The following is a 27,389-nucleotide window of genomic DNA, read 5'->3' on the forward strand; positions in this document are numbered from 1 at the left end:
ATGTGTTTTCGGGGTTCCGAAGGGGAAGCTGCTTGGATACATCGTGTCCGAGCGTGGCATCGAGGCCAACCCCAAAAAGATCATAGCCATCTCCAACATGGGCCCCATACGCAATGTCATGGGCGTACAAAGGCTCACCGGCTGCCTGGTGGCCCTAAGCCGCTTCATCTCCTGGCTTGGTGAACGAGGGATGCCACTCTACAAGCTCCTCAAAAAGACGGACGCCTTCATCTGGACTAAGGAAGCCCAGCAGGCTCTCGAAAGCCTCAAAACGTCCCTAATGTCAGCCCCGATCCTTATCGCTCCCGAACGGGGAGAACCCCTTCTCCTTTACATCGCGGCAAGTAACCATGTGGTGAGTGCCGCCCTGGTTGTCGAAAGGGAGGAACCAGGACACCAGCTCAAGGTACAGCGACCCGTATACTTCGTTGAAGAAGTACTTACCGACCCCAAGGTCCGGTACCCCCAGGTGCAAAAACTCCTATACGCCGTGCTAATGGCCACCAGGAAGCTCCTACACTACTTCACCGACCACGAAGTAACAATCATCACTTCATACCCACTCGAAGACATCATCCGCAACCGCGATGCAGCGGGATGAATCTCTAAGTGGGCCCTTGAACTCATGGGCCATGACATCAGATATACCCCTCGCACCGCTATTAAGTCTCAGGCTCTAGCGGATTTTGTCGCCGAATGGATGGAGATCCAGCTACCGACCCCGGACGTCACCCACGAGTACTGGACAATGTACTTCGACGGGCTTCAAACAACGCCATGGAATACGAGGCCCTTATCAACGGACTCCGCATCGCCATCGAGCTCGGTGCTACGTGACTCTATGTTCGCGGCGACTCAGAACTAGTCGTTGATCAGGTCTTGAAGCAGTCCTCTTACAAAAGCCCCCTCATGACAGCATACTACCAAGAGGTGCGCAAGCTCGAGGACAAATTCCAGGGGATCGAACTGCATCACATCCCTCGAAGGGACAACGATGCCGCCGATTTCCTCGCAAAACTGGCCGCCAGGCGGGATCCATCCCCGGTTGGGGTCTTCATCAACAACGTCCACGAGCCGTCCGCCCGCATCCTAGAAGGTCCGACCCAGACACACCTCGACGGCCAGCCAGCGCTCGGGGGCTCCGACCCCGACGCCCAGTCGACACTCGGGGGCTCCAACCCCAACGCCTCGCCGACGCTCGGGGGCTCCGATCCCAGTACCTCTATGACGACGTCGCCAGCGAACGTCGCCATATTGGTACTCGATCAAACCGACTAGCAAGTGCCGCTACTTGCCTACCTCCTCGAGGAGGTTCTCCCACCTGAAAGAATTGAAGCCCGATGAATCGCTCGACGCACCAAGACCTTCATCATGCTCGGTAACGAACTCTACAAATGGAGTCCATCAGGGGTACTCATGAAGTGCGTCCCCGCTAGTCGGGGGAAGCAGATCCTCCTCGAGGTCCATGTCGGGATCTGTGGACATCACGCGGCCCCAAGATCTCTGGTCGGAAAAACCTTTCGCCAAGGTTTTTACTGGCCCACCACGCTACAAGATGCAGAGGAGGTCGTCCACAGGTGCGAAGGATGCCAGTTCTACACTCAGCAAACTCATTTGTCAGCACAAGAGCTCCAAACCATCCCAATCACCTAGCCATTCGTGGTTTGGGGCCTCGACATGGTAGGACCCCTCAAAAAAGGCCTAGGCGGTTTCACTCACCTACTCATAGCAGTCGACAAGTTTACCAAGTGGATAGAGGCCAAGCCCATCACCAATCTCCGCTCGAAAGAGGCGGTTAAATTCTTCCTCGACATCATCTACCGGTTCGGCGTTCCTAACTGTATCATCACTGACCACGGAACTAACTTCACCAGGAAAAAGTTCCTAGACTTTAGCGATGGATACGGCATCAGGATCGACTGGGCTTCGGTCGGACATCCACGAACCAACGGCTAGGTCGAACGTGCCAATGGCATGGTCCTCCAAGGACTCAAGACGCGCATCTTTGACCGACTCAACAAACATGCTGGGCGATGGGTTGCAGAGGTCCTAGTGATCCTCTGGAGCCTAAGAACGACCCCAAACCAATCCACAGGATTCACACCTTTCTTCCTGGCCTATGGAGCAGAGGCAGTGTTGCCCTCTGACCTCGACCACGACACACCAAGAGTGAAGGCTTTCGACCGTGACCGAGCCACTGAGGCTCAACAAGACATAGTCGATCTGCTCGAAGAGGCCCGAGAGACGACCGTCATCCTCTCCGCTCGCTATCAACAAACCCTCCGCAGGTACCACGAAAGGAAGATCATAGGAAGGATACTCGAAGTCGGCGATCTCGTGCTCCGAAGGACCCAATCGATGAAGGAAAAACACAAGCTCTCTCCACCCTAGGAAGGACCCTATAATCCGATCGGGCACCTACCGACTGGAGGACAACAACGGCAATGTTCTCAATAACACTTGGAACATTGAACAGCTACGTCGTTTTTTCCCTAAATTTGGTCTAACCACTTTTTGTTAAACACACGCTCCTGTAAGAGCGCCCTCGCCCGAACAACTTTCGACCCGGGTCGCTCGGGGGCTCCATAAGTGTACAATATTGAATATTACCTCTTTCTTTCTACTATCACATGTTATACAACTTCCTCCCCGAATGGGAACACATTCCATTCCTTAGCTTACCCTACGTAACTTTGTTCTTACTCCCAACCGAATGCACCCCGCCTTTCCTTATGGATACAAGCAGCCGAGCCTCGCGGGCCACGCCCTGGGCACCCAAGGTCACACCCTATGGGACAAACGGGCAGGTACGAGAGAGAAAGGATAAAAACGAATGTTATGCTATGATAAAAACAAGGAAACGGATATCGTGGTTCCGTCACAGGGGCAGTACGGTTGTATTCATTGATACAAAGAAACTATTCACACGGGGACTTACCCGCAAAACTTAACTATTACATTTTCTACTACAAATACTACTGTGGCTACTCGACAACATCGCCTGAACGCCAGGAATCGCTTGGCTCCACTCCTTCGACTTTGGCGAGACGCAACGAGTACCTCAAGGGCGTCGCACCCATAGATGCTCAGCAGAAGAACATGGAGCTCCTGACCTTCTCATGCAGTCTAGGCAGCTCCTGGGTAGGGGCGCTGCTACCAAGGTATGGCCACCATGGCTGGAAGAAATCCTATTAAACTTTATGAACTAGCCGACTTGAGCAGTTGCAGGCACAGAACCCTCCGCCGACACAATCCTGAGCGACCTCCCCTCCGACAAAGCTCGCCCAATGAAAATCCACCGGAGAAAATCCGCGCATGGCTCCATCCAACATCGCGCTCTAGGTTCACAAAAGGATATGTAAGTCCTCCCCCTCGCTCACCCTCTCTCTCTCACTTAGGAACCGTCGCGGCATACAGGCACTCTCGGTGATAAAGGAGAAGGAAGAGAGACAATAGTTGGAGAACAGGCCAAAGACTGCTACGGAAAGCCCTCTTCCTCCCCCTATTTAAAGAAGAAAGGTAAACGATCAGAGCACAAAAACTCTCCACCTACCCCCATTCAATACGGATGGGAAACGATGGGACGTGCACTGACCGACGAAGCAACGCCGGGTCAGACAGAACGCCGCCTGGCAAGACGAAACGTGGCCTAGGTATGGCCCACAACTATCACATGACCGAGCACGAAAACCGCAGCGCCACCACACGCAGGCAGCTCCCCCACTTCCCTAGGACAGACCTAGGGAGACCAAAAAATGAAATCTCCGCTAGGAGAGATCAACCGATCCCCTGAGTCGATCGAATCACTCAGAGTAAATGCCGAGACACAGGTAGGAAGCGAAGGGACACCCCATGTAGGCCATGCCGGCTCCGTCATGAATGACGAGCACGGGTCCCGGTCGGACGTTTCCAACTGAAGCTCTCCGAACCCCGTCACTCCAGTCGTCAAGGTAAACACTACCAAAACCCCCTCTCTTTCTTTATAATCATTTCATACATCCATACGCGCATTCATTCCATACGCACGCGCCTCCCGAACGATTCGGGCCCTGAACCACCCGGGGGCTCAGGAACTAAGCATCGCACGTGCAGCGAAATGCACCAGAACGCTCCGTGTTGCGTCACGAAGCGGCGGTTGCCTCATTCGATATGGGCAACCAACAGAGCTAGGGGAGAAAACCGCAGATGAGCCCCGTGCGGCCCTTGCCTGGTATGGCAGACCGGGTCATCTCAACCTTCTCATTCGATCCTGAACCTCTCGCCAGGCCCACAGAATCTCCATCGAGGGGAGGCCATTAGGCCACCCGGGTCGGTCTCCGGAACGACCTAGGCATCTACCGGGTTGCAGGTAAAGGAGTAGTGGAATGTCACAAGAGGGCTATGCCAACCCCATCACGAACGACGGACCCGGATTCCATTCGATCACACCTGTTAGCGAACTAACCGAGCTAGTCTTCGAGCCCGAGCGATCGGGACAGACGATGAAACTCAGCCCCTCCGGTTGTGAGGAACCGAGGATGGGGTAACGCACACAACTCACATCGACCCTACGAACGCCCGACAGGGCTCGGGGGCTCAAGACAAACGCCAAGGTCAGCGACCCCGAACTCGCCAGATCCACGACTCCGACTCGCTTGGTCCCACGGCGTGCACCGACGCTAGGATCCGCGAGCTCTGCCTCGTCTGATCTTTAACTAACTAACTAACTACGCTTGGGACCGCGACCCTGAACTCGTGTCGACAGGATCTACGACATCCGGCTACGGCTCTTGGGACTGCGACCCCGAACTCACGTCAATAGGATCTACGACATCCGGCTACGGCTCTTGGGACCGCGACCCCGAACTCGCGTAGACAGGATCTACGACATCCGGCTATGCCTCTTAGGACCTCGACCCTGAACTTGCGTTGATAGGATCTACGACCTCTGGCTATGGCTCCTGGGACCGCGACTCCGAACTCGTGACATCGGGATCCACGAGCTCCGGCTCGTCCGATTCCTGAACTAACTAAACTAACTATCTCGATCCACGGCGCGCACCGACGCCTGGGTCCATTTGCGACTCCGCCTCGCTCGATCCCATGGCGTGCATCGACGCCAAAGATCAGTGAGCTCTATCGCATCCGAACTAACTCTCTCGATCCACGGTGCGCACCGACGCATAGGTCCATTCGTGACTCCACCTCGCTTGATCCCACGGCGCGCATCGACGCCAAAGATCAGTGAGCTTTGTCGCATCCGAGCTAAACTATCTCGATCCACCGCATGCACCGACGCCTGGGTCCATTCGTGACTCCGCCTCGCCCGATCCCACGGCGTGCATCGATGCCAAAGATCAGTGGGCTCTGTCGCATCCGAACCGAAGTATCCTGATACCACGGCGCGCACCGACGCCAGGGTCCGTTCACGACTCCCACTCACCCGATCCGACGGCGCGCATCGACGCCAGGATTAGTAAAATTCCGTCTTAAAACCAAATCCCTGTGCCTAAAAACGCCTCGGCTGCACAACGATGCCGCGGTTAACAAAATTCCGTCTCAGACTAAAAAGACGCACACACGCCCGCTGAAACAACACCCCCCAGACGGTTCTTCCCGAACCGCCCGGGGGCTCGGGGGCTACACCCGTGGGTGCGCTCGCGCGCACCCGCCGATAGAACAAAAACCTCTCCTGCTGACAAACTCAGAAAAACCCCCCAACCGGTTCGGCCCGAACCGCCCGGGGGCTCGAGGGCTACACCCACGGGTGCGCTCACACGCACCCGTCGGCAAGACAAAAATTCCCCGGACGATTCTACCCGAATCGCCTAGGGGCTCGGGGGCTCCTATCGGGTTCATAAACCCAGTGTCCCTCGGGGACCGGTTTCCATGCCAAGGCCCGGCCCAAGCAAGCAACATGTAAACTCATGGGCCAGCCCAAGAGTCTAAAACACAACAGCCTGGAAGGACAGCCCGGTCGCCGAACGGAGGGTCTGGCCAAAGAAAGACGGCGCCTGCTCGATGGCTACTTCGGCCCACCTATCCGATCGGAGCACTCGCTTCGGGCACCAGCCGCCTTTGGCCCACCTCTCCGACCGAAGCGCTAGCTTCAGGCTCCACCCGCCTCCGAACGGCCTCTCCGATCGGAGGGCCTGACCCGGACACTTCCTCCGACTCCGACCCCACGTCTCCGACCGGGGTTCATAGGAGCCCAGCTCACCACCCTCTCCGATTGGGGCCACTCGACCGGGGACGCCCGCTCGGAAGGGACGAGGGGACGAACGGAGAAAGTAAGCACGGGCGCACAAGTCAAACCACGATACCGGGGACCATACCCTGAACACCTGCAGGAACAGTACTCTACAGCCACCTGACACAAATAGTGTTGTAGGCGCCAACATTTACCTCTACAGTATTGTGGCGCCTACGAAACTCCCGTACGGTAAAATCCCCCATGTGCCTCTGGGCACCGACAGCATTGTGGGTGCCGGGATTTACCATACCGATTGAACGTGGTGAGACTTCTCACATGCCTCCAGGCATCAAACAGTATTTTATAGGTACCGACGTCTACCAGACCTGAAGAAAACAGCACAACCTCCCACATACACCTGACATTCTACAGTAACATCAACAGTGTTGTGGGCGCCTACCATTATCCTGTCCTCACCGGCGTGGGCAACAAGGCTTAGTAGCGTCCGTACTCTCTCCCTCTCACATTTAAAGCCATCCCCTTCTTCTATAAAAGGGGATGCGCTCCCTCCAACACAGGCAGTTAACCCAAGCTGATTCAAGTCTTCTAGCTCACAACCACAGAACCGCCAGGTTCGGACCTCAGGCACACGCCTGAACACTTAGCTCGTAGCGGAGTTCATGTCGCTCTCGGCCCTTCCGGTCAGACCCGACTGGACCTCTGGTACACCCCATCTTTCTCCCTCTCGTTTGTAACCCCACTACAGACTTCGAGCACCTGGGCTCAGGAATAAAGTCGCCGACCGAGCCACACTGGACGTAGGGCACGTTGCCTGAACCAGTATAAACCCGGTGTCATTGAGTGCTAGGCCACCTCCGATCACAACGTACAGCAAAACTACAAATATTCACTAGTTGGTCACTTTCTGTACTGACAATATTGGAATGAGACTTGTAGAAAAATGTGATGGTTTACCTCTTGGGGTCAAAGTAATGGGAGGTCTCGTGTGTCAGAAAAGGATAAGACGAATCGACTGGCAAAAGGTGTTAGATGATTCTCTATGGTCAGTATCACAAATGCCTAAAGAGCAAAATTATGCAGTATATCTTGGCTATGAAGATCTACGGCCGTTTTTGAAGCCTTGCTTTTTGCACTATTCCCTCCTTCTAGGGGCACATTGTTTTCGGTTGATGACATTGTTGGCATGTGGATTAGTGAAGGATTTGTTCATGGAACTTCACGTGACTTAGAAGACATAGGAAGGGAATACTATGATGAGTTAATACAGCGGAACCTTATTGAGCCAAATATAAGATATGTTGATCAAATGGTTTGCAACATGCATGATGTTGTTCCGATCATTTTCTCAGAACATGTTAGGAGATGAAGCACTCATAGCTCACAACAGTAAATTTGTTATTGACAAACTTAAATCAGAAAAGTTTAATCAATTATCTCTGCAAAACAATGGATCGGAACAACATGATTTGGAGTGGTGTTCTCTACAAACACAAATATCACTGAGAACACTGATTTTAGTTGGTAATATTAAGATCAAGCCAGGTGATTCATTTCTATGTTTTTCAAGTCTTTGAACACTGCATTTGGACTGTGTAAATTTTGATGCACTAGGAGAATCTTTGTATCAGCTCAAACATTCGAGGTATTTGTCAATACAAAACAGTGATACATCTAAGTTACCAGAAGACATTAAGTTGAAATTCTTGCAGTACATTCTAGTTGTCTGAGTTTGGCTAAGCTTCCGTGTAGCATTGGATTGCTACAAGACTTGGGTGGGGGTTTCTTAGACTTGACGGGACAAATATAAGTGTTATAACTAGGGATTTTTGTGGTCTAACTTCTTTGAGGAAATTATATGGATTTCCAGACCTCATGGATTCTGAACACTGTAGTTTGCAAGAACTAGGGCCACTCTCCCAGCTGACAGAACTTGCTATCTTTTTCTTGGAGAATGTAGCTTCTTCCTCATCTGCTATAAAGGTCAGACTCGGTGAAAAGAATCGCCTAAGATATCTTTCACTGGATTGCACCAGTAGACTTGGAGATGATGGCCTGTTGGTAAAAGAGGAAGAAGGGATCTCAAAGAAAGAAAAGAGACAAATCGAGGAGGTTTTTTATGAGCTCTGCCGTCCGCTTGGCTTAGAAAACCTTAACATCGATGGGTATTTTGGTCAGTAACTCCCAAGTTGGGTGATGCCATCTGTAACACCCTGTGTTTCGCTTCATATTAAAAATCCACTAAAAATTTGAACTTTCTAAAATTCTACAACAAATTAAAATTTGGATTATTTATTTTATATAGAACCGTAAAATTATTTTCCGCAAAACCATTTTAAAAATATTTTTCCAAAACCTTGCATTAAAAATCCACCATATATATTTTGTGTCTCGTAGGATTTAATTGTATTTGTGCTTGGAACGTTTGTATGTTTGTTTGAATGCTTGCATGATTGTTGCCCTAGAATTTATTTTTGCACCAATTAATTCACCTTGGCATTTTCCAAATTTGTCCTTGACACTTTCCCTTCTAATTTCCCCCTGACATTCTCCATCCAAATAATTTCCTTGACCTCTCCCTTGAATTGCCAAACCCTTCGCATTGTAGATCTCCTTAAAATTTAATTTCGAAATCAATTCATGTGTGCCCTAGTTATTTCTGGGAAATAGAGAAAGGATTTCATAAATAGAAAAGCCCCACGGACCCAATCCTTTCTCCTCTCTCCTGTCTGGCCTGCAACCTCGGCCCACCTCCCCTTCTCCCTCCTCCTATCCATTTCTTTCACCGACCTGTGGACCCCGGCTGTCATCTCCTTCTTCTCCAGTAGGTCAACGACCTCACTGTGCCAACCGCCTTCCTCCGCTGTCGTCATCCGCCGTTCCTTCCCCGTTCTAATTTTCCGCCCGAGCGCGCCGGCGCGGATGGATAGGAACGACAGCTCACCACCCGCTATCGCCGGAGATATTTCTCCTGGCCATCGCCTTACTGTTAGCCGGACTCGGCTATAAAAGCCAGCCATGGCGGGCGAGCTCGCCATCCTCGCTCCCATCGAGCTCGGGCAACCAACCCCCTTCTGCCGTGCTCTACTCTTCCCCTCTCCCAGCCCTTCTTCTCCCTGCTGCTGAGCACGGAGCGACGGAGGGAACCGCCCGCCTCACCCTGACGCTTCGAGGACGAGCAGAGCCCGACCACCGCCGTGCCTCCCTCGCTGCTCCATCTCCCTCCGCCGCGCCCCCCTCTTGATCTCTTCCCTGCTTATCCCTCCCGCTCGTTCCCACGCCGGGCGTGGCTGCCGCCGGCACAGCCCCTCAGGCCAGCCCGCGCACTGCCACCCGCAGCCTTGCCCTAACTCTTCGCCATGCTTGCCTCTCTCGCTCGCCCTGCGCCTCTGCTCTTGTCGTGAGCTGCCGCTTTGCTCGCCCGCCTACTCCCTTCCCTTTCCCCTCTCGGAGCTGCCTACGCCGGAGTCAAGCCGCCGCCAGCCAAGCTCCCTCTGCTCTCTCTCTCCTACCGTCGCTGTGCTCTCTTCCTCCTATCGCTGAGCCAAAGGGGATCTGAGGCCACCCCAGGCCATGTCGCTCGGCCTATGGGATCACGCCACGTCGCCTCCTCAGGACCCACGGGGCAGCCACTCCATGTCTCCAACCCACCACTTCTCCCCTTCCTCTTCTGTGAACGCGGTTCACGTAGATCTGGAGAGAGAGCACACGGTCCACAGCACATTGTGTACACCCGGCTCACAGCATAGTACAACAGATAGCGCCCACCAGCCATGACCCACGCGTCAGTCTAAGCTGGAAGGAAAACGCTAGGTGCACCCGGGAAACGTACACAGGAGATTAAAAGTAAGCCTTTCCTATTCCAAAAAAATTCCCAGAAAATTTCTAAAAAAACTAGGTTCACCCCAGAACCTACCCAAGCCCTTTTATCCCATGTTCATTATCTTAATTTCCAGAATAAATTTCCCAAATATATTCCACATATCTTTTCATAATAAATCTTTGATAAATCATAACTTCTTCATCTTAAATCCAAACCCTTGATTCTCCCACCAGAAATCATCTCAAATCAAGCTCTAGTTATTCATATCCATTGCTCTATTAGTGGTGCCCATTTAAATTCTAGTTTGATTATTTTCCCTTCCTATATTTAATTTAATCCCAACTATAGTAGTACCCATCACCATACTAGTAGCTAACATTATACTTACATTCGCGTATGAGCACCATAACACCTACTCGAATATATCCGCACCCAATCACCAAAAATAATAACCTATATATATGCATACATCGATATGCCCGAGTATAAGATACCTATACACCCGAGTATACGTCTATGTATGGCTAACCCTAGCGACCTAAGTACTCAATTCTACTTAATCCTGGGTATATACATATGCATGTGCGTATATGCCACTAACCCTAGCCATAACCTAGCCCACCTAGTTAACCTTGCCAAAACCTCGGTGGACCTGTAGAGGTTAGACAAGCCATCTATGTTGACTTGGTCAGGCTTTCTCTTTCAAATTCACATAATAGTGAACCTAATAATGTGGTCTGGTTTTCCACCAGATCACCATACCGCCTTAGCCTAACCTGTAGAGCCATACCCTATGGATGGAATCTCTCTATCCGATCCTTACTTCAAATTGACATAATAATGATTACCTTAGTAGTAACCCATCAACCAAATAGGACCAACCCATCTAGGACTATTTTCATATCTTTGATTGATTCTGCATGTTATGCCTGTTATGCATGTCATTTTGGCCATTCGTTGATCTGCATCTGTACCTAAGCACAAAACAAGACTTGCTCTGTTTTCACTATTTGTTGAGACTCTGCTTTCATTAAGCTCCACCAGCTGTTTGCATTCGTTTACCTTTACTTCAGTACAAGTACTATTTTGGTTTAGGTTCTTTCTTTCACGCTGCTAATGTTGTGGACTCATGGCAGACTGCAAATATAAATAGAGTAAACAGGTGCCTGTTTCTTCTCTACATTCAGGCGACGTTCTCTTGCTGTAGGATTCCAATCAAGTGGGCATTGTGCCTTCTTTTCAGGCTGCGGAGCACGAGGTGACCGGCAGTACAGACTAAGCAGGTCAGGCGAGGTGTGGTGTTGTAATGATCTTTTTAGTTAACGCGTTGCACGGTGTTATGAAATTTTGCGCATGTCTACGGCGAGGCACATGACTTGCTGCTTAGATGAACATACTACGGCGGCGATGAAGGCATGAAGGGCTTGTTCGCTTGAGCTAAAATCTACAGTATTTTTCTCTTACAACAAATCAGCTTCAGCCGACTTATCAGTCGACTTTAATACCAGCCAAACAGATCCGACGATGCTGCACCGTTCGACGGCGGTGACAGCTCGTCAAAGCAGTTAATCAATATCCGAAAGTCGTGCATATATGATAGTCAATTTAAAGGTTGTAGACGTGGGGACTACAACTATGCCAAAGAGCTCAAATATACATCCTGATGTAAAATAATGATGATATCTAAAACACCCAGCATTAGAAAAAAAAAAGACGTTGTACCGATGAAAGCGAAATAAAAATATTCATTCCTTCCGCTCGCCCCACCTCCGAAGAGCTCGTGACCACACTGTTCTAGACCATGCCTTGGCGTCGTCAACGTCACCACAATGGGCGCCTCCCCTGCCGTTGTCCGCTCGTCGGCACCGTTCCCGGGCTCTGACACCGCCGTCCTTAGTGTCGTACAACTTGAGTGTGCTGGCGGTGAACGACCTCCAGCCTAAACTATTGTAAATTTTCAGTCAGAATAGTATTTTTCTCTCACACCAAATCAGTCAGTAGTAATAATTTACGATCGTATACAATACGTATGAGCACCAACTGAACAGGTCATCTTCCCCTCTGGCCGGTTCCACCTCGTGGCGTCCTGTTTACAAGAGAGAGGTTTTTCTTTATTCGTAGGGTGTCATGGTTGTAATGATCTGTTTAGTAGAGTACTAAATTTTGTACTCGCAACTTCCACTTCCGTGTGTGCTGCATCGTAGACCTGTGCCACGCGTTGGCCTTGAGCGGGCTGGGCCTTTTCCTGCCCACGTGCGCCATTGGACGGCAGCCTGGGCCCGCTAGGCGCCATGTGCGGCATGCGCACAGGCCCGGGGTAGCCGCTGGCCGCCTGGCCCTGCCTCATGCACGCGGCATGCAAAGGTAGGCCTGGGCAAAATTAACCGACACCGAAAAACCAAACAGAAAGAACCGAAACCAAAACCGAAAAATTCGGTTCCTTATTCGGTTCCTGACATTGAGCAACCGAAATAACCAAAGAAAATTTGGTTCCTACTCTCGATTAACCGAATTAACTGAAAGAACCAAATTACATGAATTATACTTCACTTACTTGTATTTTGTAAGATTATGTTTGGTTTATGTGTGGTGTTTCATATTTGAACTGTTGTATATTTGTCTTATTATATTGCTATTGTTCTCTTATAAATTATCATTATTAAAAATGGATATAGTGTTGCATAAATTTGCGTTAGAACACGTATATTTATTATTGTCTTGACCTCTTTTGAAAAAGTTCAGTTAGAACCGGAACCGAACTAAAATAACCGAGAACCGAAATTGTCGGTTCCGAATTTTTTTTGAAACGATCGGTTCCTATTTTCTAAAAACCGAATTTCTTAAAAAACCGAGGAACCAAACTGAGAACCGAATGCCCAGCCCTATGCACAGGTGCAGGTTTCGACCGAATGCAGGGAACTGGTGCGGGTTTTTTTTTCTGATCGGGCGAAGCGGGGCAAGCGTTCGGAGCGTAGGGGCCAGCATGGCGATGGCTCCGCATTGATGATTCGGACGCGCGAGGCGACTCGTGAGCTGGGCGTGGAAGTCGGTTCGGACGCGTGGCGGCGCGGGGTCAGCAGGGCGGGGGTGCAGACAATACCCTTACATTTTTTTAGGTGTAGAAGAAGATATCTAAACATAAATAAAGTAACAATGCAACATACATAACCATGGTATGTCATGGGCTATTCATATAATTTTAAATACTTTATTAGTATCATTATCTATAGCTAATATTAAAGAGCTAAATTTGTCTCCTATTTTTTTGGTCTGATCCTACCTAACTAGCTCCATGAATATAAAAAATTTCTTTGTTCGTGCATCTACAGTACTTCTATTTTATATGACAATATATGCGCAGCATGAGGTAATCAGGATAACTACGAATACTAATTTAAATAGATTCCTCCAATTCTGAGTTACGAGAAAATAAATCCTAATTCCATACCTAATATTAAAGGAATTTTTTTACTGTGGTTGAGGGGAATTTTAACGACTCACGACGAGCGATTCGACGGCTAGGAAGACAGAGTCTTCGAGACACCTATATGAGCAGGCGTCGGGAGGCGATAAGGTGTGCCTATGGATGTTGGGCCCATATGCACCATAATGCCTCCCGATGCCTCCAAAATTGAGGGGATTATGCTCCCAAAAAAAGAGAGTGATAATTCCTTTTTTTGAAATTCTTTTATGTAACAAGGGTAAAACGATAAATTCATAATAAAATCATAATATTTCGAGTAGTATAGTTGGTGTGGATAATAAGTAGTATAGTTAGATGAATATTTTGTTCATGAGTTCATTCTCCGTCTCTGTCTCTGCCGCCGTCCATCCGTCCGCCGAGGGTGGGATGAGGGTGAGGGCGAAGGCAGGGCGGCGGCAGTTGCGGCCTGACATTACAGGGTCTCCGCAGAGATCCGGCTCCACAGGATGCCAGGTGCCATGGGATTGGAGCCTTGCGTGAAGGAGGAGGTGATGAAGGTGGCGACAGAGGCGAGTTTGACAACGGCGCCGCTCTGGTGGCTGTTAGTGTGTGCATAGGTCTGCCCATTCATCTCCAATTCCACCCCCTCCCCTGCTGTCGTGCTCGCATTTCCCCTTCACCATGGCGTGGTCCCCGGCGCCCGGAGCGCCCGAAGACCTGATCCGGCTCCACCTCTGTCGACTTCTTCCTCGTGTCCACCGCTGCCGCCGTCCTCGCCCCCCCACCACCACCGTCCTCGCCCCCACCTTCGTCTCCTACATCTCCTGGATCTGCGTGATCTACTGATCTGTGCATCATTGATTGAGCCCTTTGATTCGACATTACTACTAATTGCTTATGTGCTTATACTCTCATGAATTTGCAATATTCAGTTAGTCTCTAATTACCAGCAGTCCCTGGGTTTGCCACATCTGGCAACAGGAGCAGCTCAGGGTCGATGGGTGGTTTTGATTCTTTGCACGATGGATTAAGTGATAAGCTTGCTAATGTGGCACGCAACTTCCAAATGGAGGAGGATAAGGACGACGACGAAGAATGGGAAGATGAAGAATTTGAGTTCAGGCCTGATCCGTTTAAGCGAGGTTCGACATATTATGTTCGTCATCTAAAATCTTTTGCAACCTATATGATTTTGTTATCGTGTGTAAGCATTCAGGAATTAGTGGGTAAGTGTGTGGGCTAGAAATGTTTGCTATCCTGAAATCACAGTTAAATTGTGTATTTTACTAGCTGATGTTCGTTAACAAAATGGGAAAATATCCTGAAGTATTGGTGTACATTTGCGAAAGTCTAGAGGGATAATTCTGTAAAGGCACAATTTAATGTTATATTGTTACTTTAGACCCTTTTTAATTTGTTATAAGGAATTCCCAGCCTTTGGATTTTACAAACATAGGATGCAGTAAGGGCTTTAAACTTTAAAATTAAAGTACTGTTGTAAAATGCTGCAAAAACCTGATCCACGGTTGGGGCTTGGGACAAGCCACGCTTGCAGCTGCTAGGTCGTGAAAGATTACTTTTCTGTGTGTATGTGGTATGTGTGAGTAATTTTATTTGCTATGGTAGTATGATTCAAGAATTTTAGCAAGGGTTGCTTTTGGTGATTATAGTATTCAGTGCATTAGCTAAAGATAACTTATAAAAATGTGCAGTGACAGGTCTTCATTTTTTATGGAAGTGTCTTTCACTTTCATGGAAGCATACCTTTCTTTTTGCTGATTGGTTCAATAATGATAGTTGAGAAGGATACTGTCGGGTACCATAAAATGGGGTACCCCGAGCGTACACCAAAAGAGGCACTAAAATCCCATCAACGGCAAAGTTAGAGGGTAAGCCATGGGCTCGTAACCAGCCCCGTCCGAGCCTACCCGGCTCTCCGCATCGCCTCAGGCCTCTCACGGAAGGCCTCGGCAAGGAGCCCAATCTCCGTCTCGCGCGAGACCTCATTCTCCGTATCGCGCGAGGCCCCATTTTCCGTATCGCTCGAGGCCGGCTTGTCCATAGCCCGTCGCCCCCGCCTCGACCGATCTTCCCGACAGCACGTCATGTCCCATTAATACGTCAACCACTCCCGCAATCTCAGCCGGACGACGGCTCGACACTGCGGAATGGCCGACGGGACGTGAGGTCGCATCAGCGCCATACCAGCTGAGACAGGGCACGGCGGGGATTACCGGTCACTGTATTCTGACGCTGTGCCCACAATCAACGCCCGCACTACACTGTGCCCCGCGATCCCCGCCTCGAAAACAACACGGCATGGACAGCCTGGCCCGGGTCATCACCGCCTCCGAGCCAGCACACCAGATCAACCGCTCTCTCCGGGCCTCGGCACTATGCACCAGGGTCTCGGCTATCTCGGGATTCGTGTCTGCCGAGACCCCCCACTGCGGTGCAGCCTCGGCACCGACCGAGCCTCGGCCTCGTGCATAGTCAGTCCACAGCGACTCGCACGCTGACCGCCGCACCCACTCCGAGGTAGCCCTGGAGCTCCCATGATGCACAGGATCGGATGTGACCAGCACGCCGCCCCAGTGCTCCAAGGACGGGCCACTCCGACGACCACGCCGCCACAGGAACAGGCCACAGGGCTCGGACACGCCGTCTCTGTTTACACGACGCCGTATAGTTAGCTCGTGTACTACCCTTGTCCTCCCTTCAAACTATAAAAGGGAAGGGCTTGGGCTATTTCTAGGGAGACAGGCACTCACAAAGAACAACGCCCAGTAACACACACATTTCCCTGCTGCCTGAGAGCAACGTCTCAAGCAGCCCACATCACACCTCGCCGAGACCTGGGACCGGCTCCCTCTCTCACCTAGCTTGTAACCCCCTACTACAAGCATTTCGGTGCAAGGAATACAAGATCGATCTCCCAGACTGGACGTAGGGCTCGAATTGCCCGAACTAGTATAAACCTTGTGTCTCTTTGCATCACCATCTGGAATCGGGAACACGCAGGATAAATTCACTAGTTGGTTGAGGACCTCCCGGTCCGAAACACCGACTGTTGGTGCGCCAGGTAGGGGCCTCTGCGTGTCAGCTTCATCATCCCAACAGGTTCCGGATGGCAGACCCCGTACGACCACTGCGTCTCGGCACGGTGGTGTAGTTTGGGAGCCTAGAGTTCATGTCTCTAGGGCACGAGTACGACATGGTACTTCTCACACCCCGAGCCCCGCCTGCCAATGACGACGTCACGCATCGGCAGCCCAGGCACAGGCGACGCCCGGGCGGCCGTTCTCGCCGCGCTCGCTAGGCACGACGCGAGCAAGATCGTCCCGATGCCACACAAACCCAGGGCGACTCGCCGCTCTCTGCCGGCACCCCACGACCAGCTGTTGGCGCAGGGTCCCTGGTTGGGGATCTGTCTAGCCTGAGCATGGACAAGGGAAAAACGCTGGTGGCACCTGACGACGCCGCTCCACCAATCCTTGAGGAGCTCACTCCGGCAGAACAGAGCTCGGCGACGACACTATCTCCATACCCCTTCGGGTTGAGAAATGCCGCCGCATCTTATGCTTACGCCTACGCTTCCGCTCACGCGGATCTCTCGGAGCGCCGCCAGCGCTTCGCTCTCAACTTCGATACCACCGCGTCGACCCACACCCACGCCGACTCCTCGGAGGAGGACGAGGCATGGGCTGGAGCGAATTTCTCCGACATCCACGACCACGAGACCATGCGCCGCTTCCTGACCGCTAGCGACTATTGCTTTGGCTACTCCGATTCCGACGGTGAAAGTACTTACGATCCCACTCGTGAGTGCTTCCACGTCGGGCTTGGGATGCCAAGCACGGGCGACGAGGACGAGGGGGCAGATAACCGCACTCCGCTTCATCAGGGAACGGGCGATGCTACGCCTTCATGTATTGTCCCACCGGCGGCACGGAACGAGAACCTCGCCCTCGGACAATTCCGGCGCCCGGACCTAGAACAACTCCGTGAGCTTCAAGCCAAGGTCGAGCAAGATCGACTCCTTCTGCAACAGCTCCGAAGCACTCTCGAGTAGGAGCAGCAAGGCCGCGGTGACGTGCACCATCGCATCAATGATGACGAGGGGGACGATCGTCCCCTAATCTTCAATCGCGCTAGCCAGAATGTCGCGGCTGCGGCAATGCTAGTGCGTGTGATGCCCGAGCCCTCCACCACGGAAGGACGGTGGGTTCGCGGCGAGCTCCGGGATCTCCTCGAGACCGCCGTGGTGCAGCAGGCCGAGAGTTCCGCCTCCCGGCGGCGCGATGCCGTCTCGGACCTCCCCTCAGCACCACATCAGCAGGATAGGGAGGCCTCGGTTCGTCCCAAACCCATTCGGGTGCCGGCAATCGGTAGGGTCCCCCCGGTCCATGACCGCCTTGATAATCGACGTGAGGCGTAGGGTGACCACGAGGTGGTCGGCCGACGACGACGCCACGACAGCGAGGGGCTCGCCCGAGGCTACCATCCACATCAGGGTGGCCGCTACGACAGCGGAGAGGACCGCAGTCCTTCTCCTGAACCATCTAGCCCCCGCCATGGGAAGGACCATACATCATCGCCCAAGTACTGAAGCCCGGGACCTACAAGCTGGCCAATGAGAAGGGCGAAATCTTCACCAACGCTTGGAACATAGAACAACTACGTCGCTTTTACCCTTAAATTTCCAAGCATTGTATATATTGTTTCTCATAATACAATTAAAAAGCATTCTTTAGTTGGTCTAATTTTTCGAGAACCCCCCCCCGAGCCCATCGTGGGTCTCGGCAATACAATAACACGGTAAGGGAGACTCGGCTCTGCCTCGGCAGAACCAAGCCTCCCTCGGGGGCTAGATGGGGGACTCCCCCAAAGTCCCACGCACCATTCTTCAGTCGTTTTTCGAAAAAATTCCTACGCCAAGTCTCTAGCACGCTCTGACGAATCGGTTGTAAAAACCCCTCGGACCAAAGTCTGTTTCCTAAGCAAGAGGCCGGTAGAGTCGCGAGACGGCCTACGCCTCCGGGCTATGGCACTCCCTCACTACCTCTCACCCAAGGGACGGCTTAGGCTCCAAGGAGGCGTTTTGCAAAAGAAATCTGGTCAGAAGCAACAAAGGGCGGAGGCTCGGAAACACGAGAAAAACAACTAAGAAACACAAATACTTCAAAAAGAAAGGCCTCGACAGCCACAAGCGTTACGATACAAAGATAATTCCTACTCTATTTTTACATAGCCCCTTGGGCCCAGGTCAAGGCTCAGGGCCTCCAGCATCGGCAGATGGTAGGGGAGGGACCACCTCCTCTTCAAAGAGCATCGCCAGCGCCATGCCAGGGCCTTCCGCCGCCTCCATCAGCTTCATGACCGCCGCGTCGGCCTCCTCATCATCATTAGGTAGGACATAGCCATCACTGATGGCCGGGAGGTCGACGCCAATGTAGTGAGAGGAGATGACGGCCAACGCACGCTTGACACCCGTGTGCAGCGCTCCTCGGAGCCGCTCGCGCATCTGGCTGCTCAGCGCGATCAAACGGCTCCCAAGGGAGCTGCCTGACTGAACCCCTTCGACCTCCAAGGCCTCGCAGGCGGAAAGGGTGGCACGTTTCAGCGCCTCGTGCTCCCCGATCTCGGTCTCGAGCACCGTCTGCACCGCGCTGGAAGCCTCGGCTGCCCGAGTAACCTCCGCCTCTGACTCTGCACCATGGAAAATGGAATGAGATTGAGCGAGGGAAAAAACAACCTAAATTAGGGGCGGAAGCCCACGGAACTCACCCTTGGCCTTCAGCTCCCAGTGTCGGGTCTCGACCTGACAGGCCTCGGCTTTCTCCTTCCAGCGCAAGGCCTCGGCCTGGGAAGCCTCGGCCTTCTCCTTCAAGCGCTGGGCCTCGACCCGAGAAGCCTCGGCCGCCCTAGAAGCTTCACTCGCCAGCTCTGCGTCACACAAGGAAGTTAGGGAACGAACATAAGGAAAAGAAAACAAAACGAGGGGACTAAAACTCACCCTCGACCGTCCCCCTCCAAACCACAGCCTCGGTTTGCGAGGCCTCAACTGCAGCAAGGGCCTCATCCAAGGCACCTTTCGTCAGCTGGTGCGCATTCTGCTCCGCCCCTAGCTGCCCCGCAAGAGCGGTGGTCGAGGCCGTAGCTTCAACGGCTCGAGCCCTGAAGGCATCCCGATCACTGGCCGCGCGAGCGAGCTCCTCCTCCAACTCCTTGACCCGCGCCGCCAGAGGGGCAAGCTGCTCCTAGGCCGTGGCTGCCTCGACCTTCGCGTCGGCACAACGAAGGCGGAGGTCCTCCACCTCCACGCTCCGCGCCGCCAGGAGCTCGTTGGCACCCGCAAGCAGGCCCTTTTGCCGCTGGAGCTGGTCCCAGACGTCCCTCTCCCGCTGGAGAAAGACCGACTTCCCAAGGGACCAGGTCTCGAGCTCCTAGGGAAGCAGAACAGGGGTCATTGATTGCAACAAAACTCAGAAAAAGACAACATCGTGCAAGAAAGGAAAACGCAAACCTGGGCGACTCCGGGCAGTTCGTCGGCCACCACGGACAGCGCCGTCCGTAGCGACCGCTCCGCCAGCTGGCGGTATTGCTCGAAGGTGCCCCAGCGCCTGCCCTCGGCTGCGTCCTCAAGGGCGAACAGAGGCTCCCCCTTAGGGTCATCCCGGCTCCGCCACAGTACCCGTGGGTGATCCCACCCGTGAGGCTCGGGTCGCGCTCGCATGAGGGCCGAGCTTCCCTCGCCCTAGATCGGAGCCGACTGTTCCACGGCGCCGGTCTCCTCGGCGTCGACCACCTCCCGTGCCCGGGAAGTATCGTCGGAGGAGATCGGATAGACCTCCGCCTCCCGGGCGCTCTCTCGTAACAACGGCGGGCCCTGAACCAAGGGCGCTGCCAAGGCCTCCGCCGCCTTCATCTCCGCCTCCTGGACAGATGGCCTCGCCGCCATTACGTCGGCCTTGGCGATCTCGGGGGCTCCGGCCTCCGCAATTATGGCCTCGACGGTCTCGGGGGCTCCGGCCTCCGCCATCGTGACCTCGGTGGTCGCAGAAACACCGACCGCCGCCTCTGCGGTCTCAGCGGTCTTGGGCGCCCCGGCCTCCGTCGCCTCAGCCTCGAAGACCCCGGGGGCCTCGGCAACCAAGGGCACCCCGGCCCCATCTGACTCGTGAGCCTCGCCCTCGCGGGGCGGAAGCACTCCCTCCCCCGTCTGTGTCGGGGTCGCCTCGGCAGCCCCTCCTTGGGTGGCCGGCTCCTTCGGGTCGGCCCTCGCCGACGCCGCGCCGCGTTGTATAGCGGCTTGCGCCTCCGCCACCCAGTGGGCAGAGGAGCTGGGGCTTGCCTTGAGTACCTTAAGGGGCACCAAGGGAAGCTCGTCCGCAGGCCGCTTCTGACTAAGGAAAAATCACCTACAGGGTCAGCACGAGACCGAAGAGCGAACGGAAGGCACTGTGACCCCACCAAAAATACACCTACCTCGAGCGGGGCGACAACCGCTTCGCCACGGCGACCCTCGTTCGCAAAGGCGGCGGCGGCGGTAGAGGCGTCGCCTCCGTGTCCATCGGCGCCGGTCGGTCCTCAACGGACCCCGGCGCCCCCTCGGTCCTCTACAGGGGCGGTGGTGTCGCCTCCACCGCCACTTGTTCCACCGCAGCCACCGAGCCCACCGGGCTGACAGCGCATTTGCCCAACGCTCGCGCCTCGGGCGTGTCAGCCTCGGCCCTAGAGCGGGCAATTGCCGGTCCCGGGTGAGCTCCTCCTCTTCCCGGGGGTGTCGGGCTGCTTGCCAACGCCCTAGGCACCACCTCCACTACGTCAGGGAGATGGTCCAGGGGACCTCGCCCCACCTCGCCCTCATCATCCCCATCCGACGCCTCCGTCGACACCGACGGCGACGGGGATTCCTCCAAAGGGAGACCATCCTTCCTTTGTTGACGGCGGTGCTTATCCAGCTCCTCGCGCGCGAGGATTTTCTTGGTGCGCTTCGCCGCCTTGGCGTCTTTCCATTTCTTCTGTGTGTCGGCGTGCGCCCGATTGATCGCTCGCCGCCTCGCGTCCTCGGGAACGGGCGGCGGAGAGGCTCGCACGTCCTTCATCCCCTGCAGGATCGACGAACGCGCGTAAGGGAACAAGGGGTAAGGGGAAACTGAGGAGGCTCGGGGGCTACAGCGACACACGACTTACCAGCGAGAGGAACCCCCACGACGGTCGCATCGCGTTGGGGGTCAAGTTGCCACCCCTTAGCTTCGCCTCTACCGTCTCCCCCACCCGACGAACAATTTCCTCGTCGGAAAGGGCGGAGGAGGACATCCGGATGCCCTCAATGGGCTCACCCAGCTTCATCTCGAACAGCCACCACTGCCGAGCCATCAGCGGCAGCACCCTCTGGCGGTGGAAGGCAGCCACGACCATAGCCACGGTAAGGCCATGACCCCGTAGCCTCTCCAGCCCCTCCAGAAGCGGCTGCAACTTGGGCTGGTCGTCCTTCGGTACGCCGTACTTCCATCTCTCCGGGCAGCTCCCCACAATCCGCCCAGTGTAGGGGGGAAGTCCTCCGTCATCGTTACGAAGGTAGAACCAGCTCGTGTACCACCGGCGATTGGAGGACGCGAGCTGGGCCAAGATGTAGAGGTGCTGGCGGTCCTAGCGCACTTGGAGAGTGCAGCCGCCGGCCCTCGTCGCCTTCCTCGTACCCGACGTGCCCGTCGGCTTAGTGGTGTGCCCCGCCCAGAATAGATGGAGCCACAACTCCCAATGGGGAGCAATCCCCAAGTACCCCTCGCAGACGGCAACAAAGATAGCCGCCTGTGCGATGGAGTTGGGGTTGAAGTTGTGGAGCTCCACGCCATAGTAGTGCGGGAGCGCCTGCATGAACCGATCCGCCGGGACGCTGAGGCCGCGCTCGTGAAAGGAGACGAAGCTCACGACGTAGCCGTCACGAGGCCTCGGCTCTGGCTCGCCGTACGGAGCAATCCACTCCGCCCTGGTGGGGTACATCACCGGACGAAGGAGTCCGCCGTCGACGAGCGACTGGAGTGTCTCCACGGTAACATCGGAAGGATCCCAGGGGTCCGCCTCGACAACAACGATGTCACCGGCCATGAGTGCGATGGAAGGATCAGATGCGGCGGTGAGTTTTTCTCTCTCTCCCACGCTCTCGCTTTTTCTTGCTTTCTCCCTGGCTCGCTCTTCTCCCTTCTTCTTCCCGGCACCCGCTGCTCTAGCGACAGCTCGATGGAGGCAGAGCTAACGCAGGCAAGGTAAGGTGAGGAGGGGCGAGACTCTTCGAGTATTTATGCAGGGGGAAGGCGAAACGAACGGGCGATGAAATCAGGGAAGTTTCCCCCTGATCCGGCGCAGTTAACCATGAGCCGATTTTGCCGCCCACGCGCCCACTTCTTTCCCATTAATTGCGGGAACAGTTACGTCCCATCCACCACATCACGCTCGGCCACTACGGCAGCAGGCGTCATTTCGCCTCCCTAGGAAACCGCCTCAAAAGGCGCGCCACCCGTTGCCGAGCCAATGGGGAAGACATTCCCCCCGGCCTATTCCTTTTAGATCAAGGAACCAGGCTCTGAGCCTATTACGGTCCAGGGGTTCGAAGGCTGGGCCCCAAGGGGTTTCGACAGCCACCCCAGGACAACAGAGTCAGGGACGACCGCGAGCGAGCCTATACGGGGCCAAGCCCCAAGCAAGCAAAACGCTTGGGACGCCCTAAGTCGTGTCCGAGACCGGCAGGGAAGTCTCCGAATGGGATCCCACCGAAGGGAGGCACCGAGCCACCGAGGCCCAGCGAACGGCCTCGGCCCCCACTAGAGAAACCCTCTGGTACTCTTGGAGTGTGTCTCTGGACCGCTAGCCGTCCCCTAGCGAACAGGGCACGGGCCTCCACTCGGACTTACCCGATAACAGCTCACCGGAAGTGCCAACGCTCGTGCCCACCGAGGGTAGCCTGGCACATTCCACCCCTCCTTCCGAGCGAAAAGGAAGCGTGAGGGTCGTACAAAAAAGTTAGGGGAACCCCCGACGGACCTCTCACCGCGTGCAGAGGCCAGGGGGCTCTTCCTGCAATCTTGCCGAGACCTAGCGACCCCGGTTCGCACTCGAGGGGGCTCGGCAAAACAACCCCTCCTTTCGAGCGAAAAGGAAGCGCGAGGGTCGTACAAAAAGCCAGGGGAGCTCCTGACGGCCCTCTGCTCCGTGCGGAGGCTAGGGAGCCCTTCCTGCAACCTCGCCGGGACCCCATGACCAAGGCTCGCGCCCAAAGGGGCCTCGGCAAACAAACCCTCAAGCGCGAGGGGCGTATAAAAAGCCAGGGAGCTCCCGACGGCCCTCTCGCCCCGTGCAGAGGCTAGGAGGCTCTTCCTGCAACCCTGTCGAGACCTAGCGGCTCCGGCTCGCACCCAAATGGGCTCGGCAAACAAACCCTCCGTCCGAACGAAAAGGACATGTGAGGGTCGAATAAAAAAGCCAGGGGACCCCTGACCGCCCTCTTGCTCCAGGCGGAGGCTCGGGGGCTCCTCCTGCACCCTAGACAAAGACAAACGATCTAAGTCTGCGCTAGAAGTTTCCTTACAAATACGATAAAGGGCACCGAGCCCGTTACGGTCTAGGGGTTCGAAGGCTGGGCCCCCAGAGGTTTCGACAGCCGCCCCAGGGCAACAGAGTCAGGGACGACTTTGGGGCGAGCCTACGAATGGCCGAGGCCTAGGCGAACAATCGCTCGGGGCGTCCTAAGTCGTGTCCGAGACCGGCAGGGAAGTCTCCGAATGGGATCCCATCGTAGGGAGGCACCGAGCCACCGAGGCCCAGCGAACGGCCTCGGCACCCACTAGAGAAACCCTCTGGTACTCTTGGAGTGTGTCTCTGGACCGCTAGCCGTCCCCTAGCGAACAGGGCACGGGCCTCCACTCGGACTCACCCGATAACAGCTCACCGGAAGTGCCAACGCTCATGCCCATCGAGGGTAGCCTGGCACATTCCACCCCTCCTTCCGAGCAAAAAGGAAGCGTGAGGGTCGTACCAAAAGCCAGGGGAACCCCTGACGTACCTCTCGCTCCGTGCGGAGGCTAGAGGGCTCTTCCTGCGACCTCGTCGAGACCCCCGCGACCCGAACTCGCACTTGTGGGCTCAGCAAATACGATAAAAACTCCTCACTCAAACACAAAAACGAAAAAAGCCCCTGGAGGAGTAACTCCACTCCTCCAGGGCCTCGGGGGCTACACCCGGCGGGTGCGCTCGCGCGCACCCACCGAAACCTCAAGAAATAAAACACAATCCCGACGGGAGCGACTGCAAACCAAGTCTCGATAAACCCTCAGGGAGAATGCACTCACCCTCCCTGAGGCTGGGGGGCTACTGTCGGGTACCATAAAATGGGGTACCCCGAGCGTACACCAAAAGAGGCACTAAAATCCCATCAACGGCAAAGTTAGAGGGTAAGCCATGGGCTCGTAACCAGCCCCGTCCGAGCCTACTCGGCTCTCCTTATCGCCTCAGGCCTCTCACGGGAGGTCTCGACATCCTGACACAATTTCCGCCTCGCGCGAGGCCTCTCACGGAAGGCCTCGGCAAGGAGCCCAATCTCCGTCTCGCGCGAGGCCTCATTCTCCGTATCGCGCGAGGCCCCATTTTCCGTATCGCTCGAGGCTAGCTTGTCCATAGCCCGTCGCCCCCGCCTCGACCGATCTTCCCGACAGCACGTCATGTCCCATTAATACGTCAACCACTCCCGCAATCTCAGCCGGACGACGGCTCGACACCGCGGAATGGCCGACGGGATGTGAGGTCGCATCAGCGCCATACCAGCTGAGACAGAGCACGGCGGGGATTACCGGTCACTGTATTCTGATGCTGTGCCCACAATCAGCGCCCGCACTACACTGTGCCCCGCGATCCCCACCTCGAAAACAACACGACATGGATAGCCTGGCCCGGGTCATCACCGCCTCCGAGCCAGCACACCAGATCAACCGCTCTCTCCGGACCTCGGCACTATGCACCAGGGTCTTGGCTATCTCGGGATTCGTGTCTGCCGAGACCCCCCACTGCGGTGCAGCCTCGGCACCGATCGAGCCTCGACCTCGCGCACAGTCAGTCCACAGCGACTCGCACGCTGACCGCCGCACCCACTCTGAGGCAGCCCTGGAGCTCCCATGACACACAGGATCGGATGTGACCAGCACGCCGCACCAGTGCTCCAAGGACAGGCCACTCCGACGACCACGCCGCCACAGGAACAGGCCACAGGGCTCGACACGCCGTCTCTGTTTACATGATGTCGTATAGTTAGCTCGTGTACTACCCTTGTCCTCCCTTCAAACTATAAAAGGGAAGGACTTGTGCTATTTCTAGGGAGACAGGCACTCACAAAGAACAACGGTCGGTAACACACACATTTTCCTGCTGCCTGAGAGCAACGTCTCAAGCAGCCCACATCACACCTCGCCGAGACCTGGGACCGGCTCCCTCTCTCACCTAGCTTGTAACCCCCTACTACAAGCATTTCGGTGCAAGGAATACAAGATCGATCTCCCAGACTGGACGTAGGGCTCGAATTGCCCGAACCAGTATAAACCTTGTGTCTCTTTGCATCACCATCTGGAATCGGGAACACGCAGGATAAATTCACTAGTTGGTTGAGGACCTCCCGGTCCGAAACACCGACAGGTACTTTCTAATTCTGTCATCCTCTCTGCTGATCAGTACTTCCTTTCTAATGACAACAATTTGTTTCTTTCATTAGTCACAGCGTCACATATATAGTTGGTGATTCTTCTGAAATGAAACTGATCAATGTTTTTGCATAATGTCCAAAGTAACTGAGATGATGTAAACCTTTGTTCCTTGTAAATATGGCTCAGTTAAGGGAGATTCATATACGACAAGTACTGATATCATTTTTATTTTTAGAATTTTGTATATTTATAGGAATTTTTTAAAAAATTGATGCGTTCAAGTACTGCTATACAGTCTGTAGCTAGGGTGTACTCTGTTCTAACTTCCTGTGCTGTTGCCGTACTGTCTTGTGTTGGCCGATTAAATTGATCACAACCATATTTGATCTGCCGTGACTATCATGTACTCTGGTTGGTTAGCCTGTGTAATTAAATTCAGTTGATCACACGAAGGAAACTAGCTGCTAGATATCTGATGTTCTGTCCCTGCTGAGGATCAGACAGTAGGATATCTGTTTATCAATTGAGATTTTGAAATGTGAATTGTCTTTTGTCAGACCTGCATTTAATAATTGAGTTATGCCACACATCAAGTATATTATAAATTACCTGCTGTCCATTTTTTTTTATTTTGGAGAAAAAAATCGGCCAAATATCTGGCCAAGCATTCTGTGCGGCCGATCGTCAGTGTATGTCAAAGTGTATTGCAATGTTCTAATTGGACGAAGTGATATGTTGAATATTACAGGACCTATGGATGCAGAGTCGCGGCAGGAGCATGACGAGCTGGAACAGAGGATGAAGCATGAGCGTGAAGAAATGGATAGTGTGGTTATGCTTCACCGTACTGAAATGGACATCAAGCTGAGAGAAGAGCGTGCATCCTTGGGCGTGCACTCAAAGGAGGAACCTGACAAAATGGATACCAACCCAACATCATGCTTCAATGGGACATGCTCTTAGACAAAAAAATACTATACGATGGCTGTCTAACAGTGCAGAAACCAGCAGCTAAACAGGGCCAAAGGAACCAAGAAATTTACAATTTTTACCAGAATCATGCCGAGTAGCTATCCTTCTTGTCACTTCCAATATTTCATTTCAGAACTATGTGTGTGGTCACACCATATTTTTTTCGTTATGTATCAGTTTCAGAACTGTGTGTGTTGTCATACTTTTTTTCATTATGTATCAGTTAAGTTTGGGACAGCTTTTAGTTTGGTCCATAATCGTCGCATAATTGTTATCCTCCCCATCTGA

The 27,389-nt window shown here is 53.9% G+C and overlaps 2 protein-coding genes across 4 annotated transcripts in view; both read left to right on the forward strand.

Moving 5' to 3' along the window:
* LOC136483557 (putative disease resistance protein RGA4) overlaps positions 1 to 27,389 on the forward strand; it is a 224,145-nt gene that overhangs the window by 83,971 nt on the left and 112,785 nt on the right. The window lies entirely within an intron of this gene.
* LOC136481589 (uncharacterized) lies at positions 13,852 to 27,303 on the forward strand. 3 transcript variants are annotated; one of them, XM_066478927.1, is made up of 3 exons: positions 13,852 to 14,054; positions 14,388 to 14,579; positions 26,878 to 27,303. In XM_066478927.1, exons 2-3 carry the CDS (start codon positions 14,435 to 14,437, stop codon positions 27,090 to 27,092), a joined length of 360 nt encoding a protein of 119 aa, XP_066335024.1. In that variant the 5' UTR covers positions 13,852 to 14,054; positions 14,388 to 14,434; the 3' UTR covers positions 27,093 to 27,303. The 3 variants fall into 3 exon arrangements, with proteins under 3 accessions (XP_066335024.1, XP_066335023.1, XP_066335022.1); XM_066478926.1 differs by having other exon boundaries at positions 14,391 to 14,579; XM_066478925.1 differs by having other exon boundaries at positions 14,419 to 14,579.

Source organism: Miscanthus floridulus, chromosome 9, assembly GCF_019320115.1.
Source record: "Miscanthus floridulus cultivar M001 chromosome 9, ASM1932011v1, whole genome shotgun sequence".
In the NCBI taxonomy this organism is placed as follows: Eukaryota; Viridiplantae; Streptophyta; class Magnoliopsida; order Poales; family Poaceae; genus Miscanthus; species Miscanthus floridulus.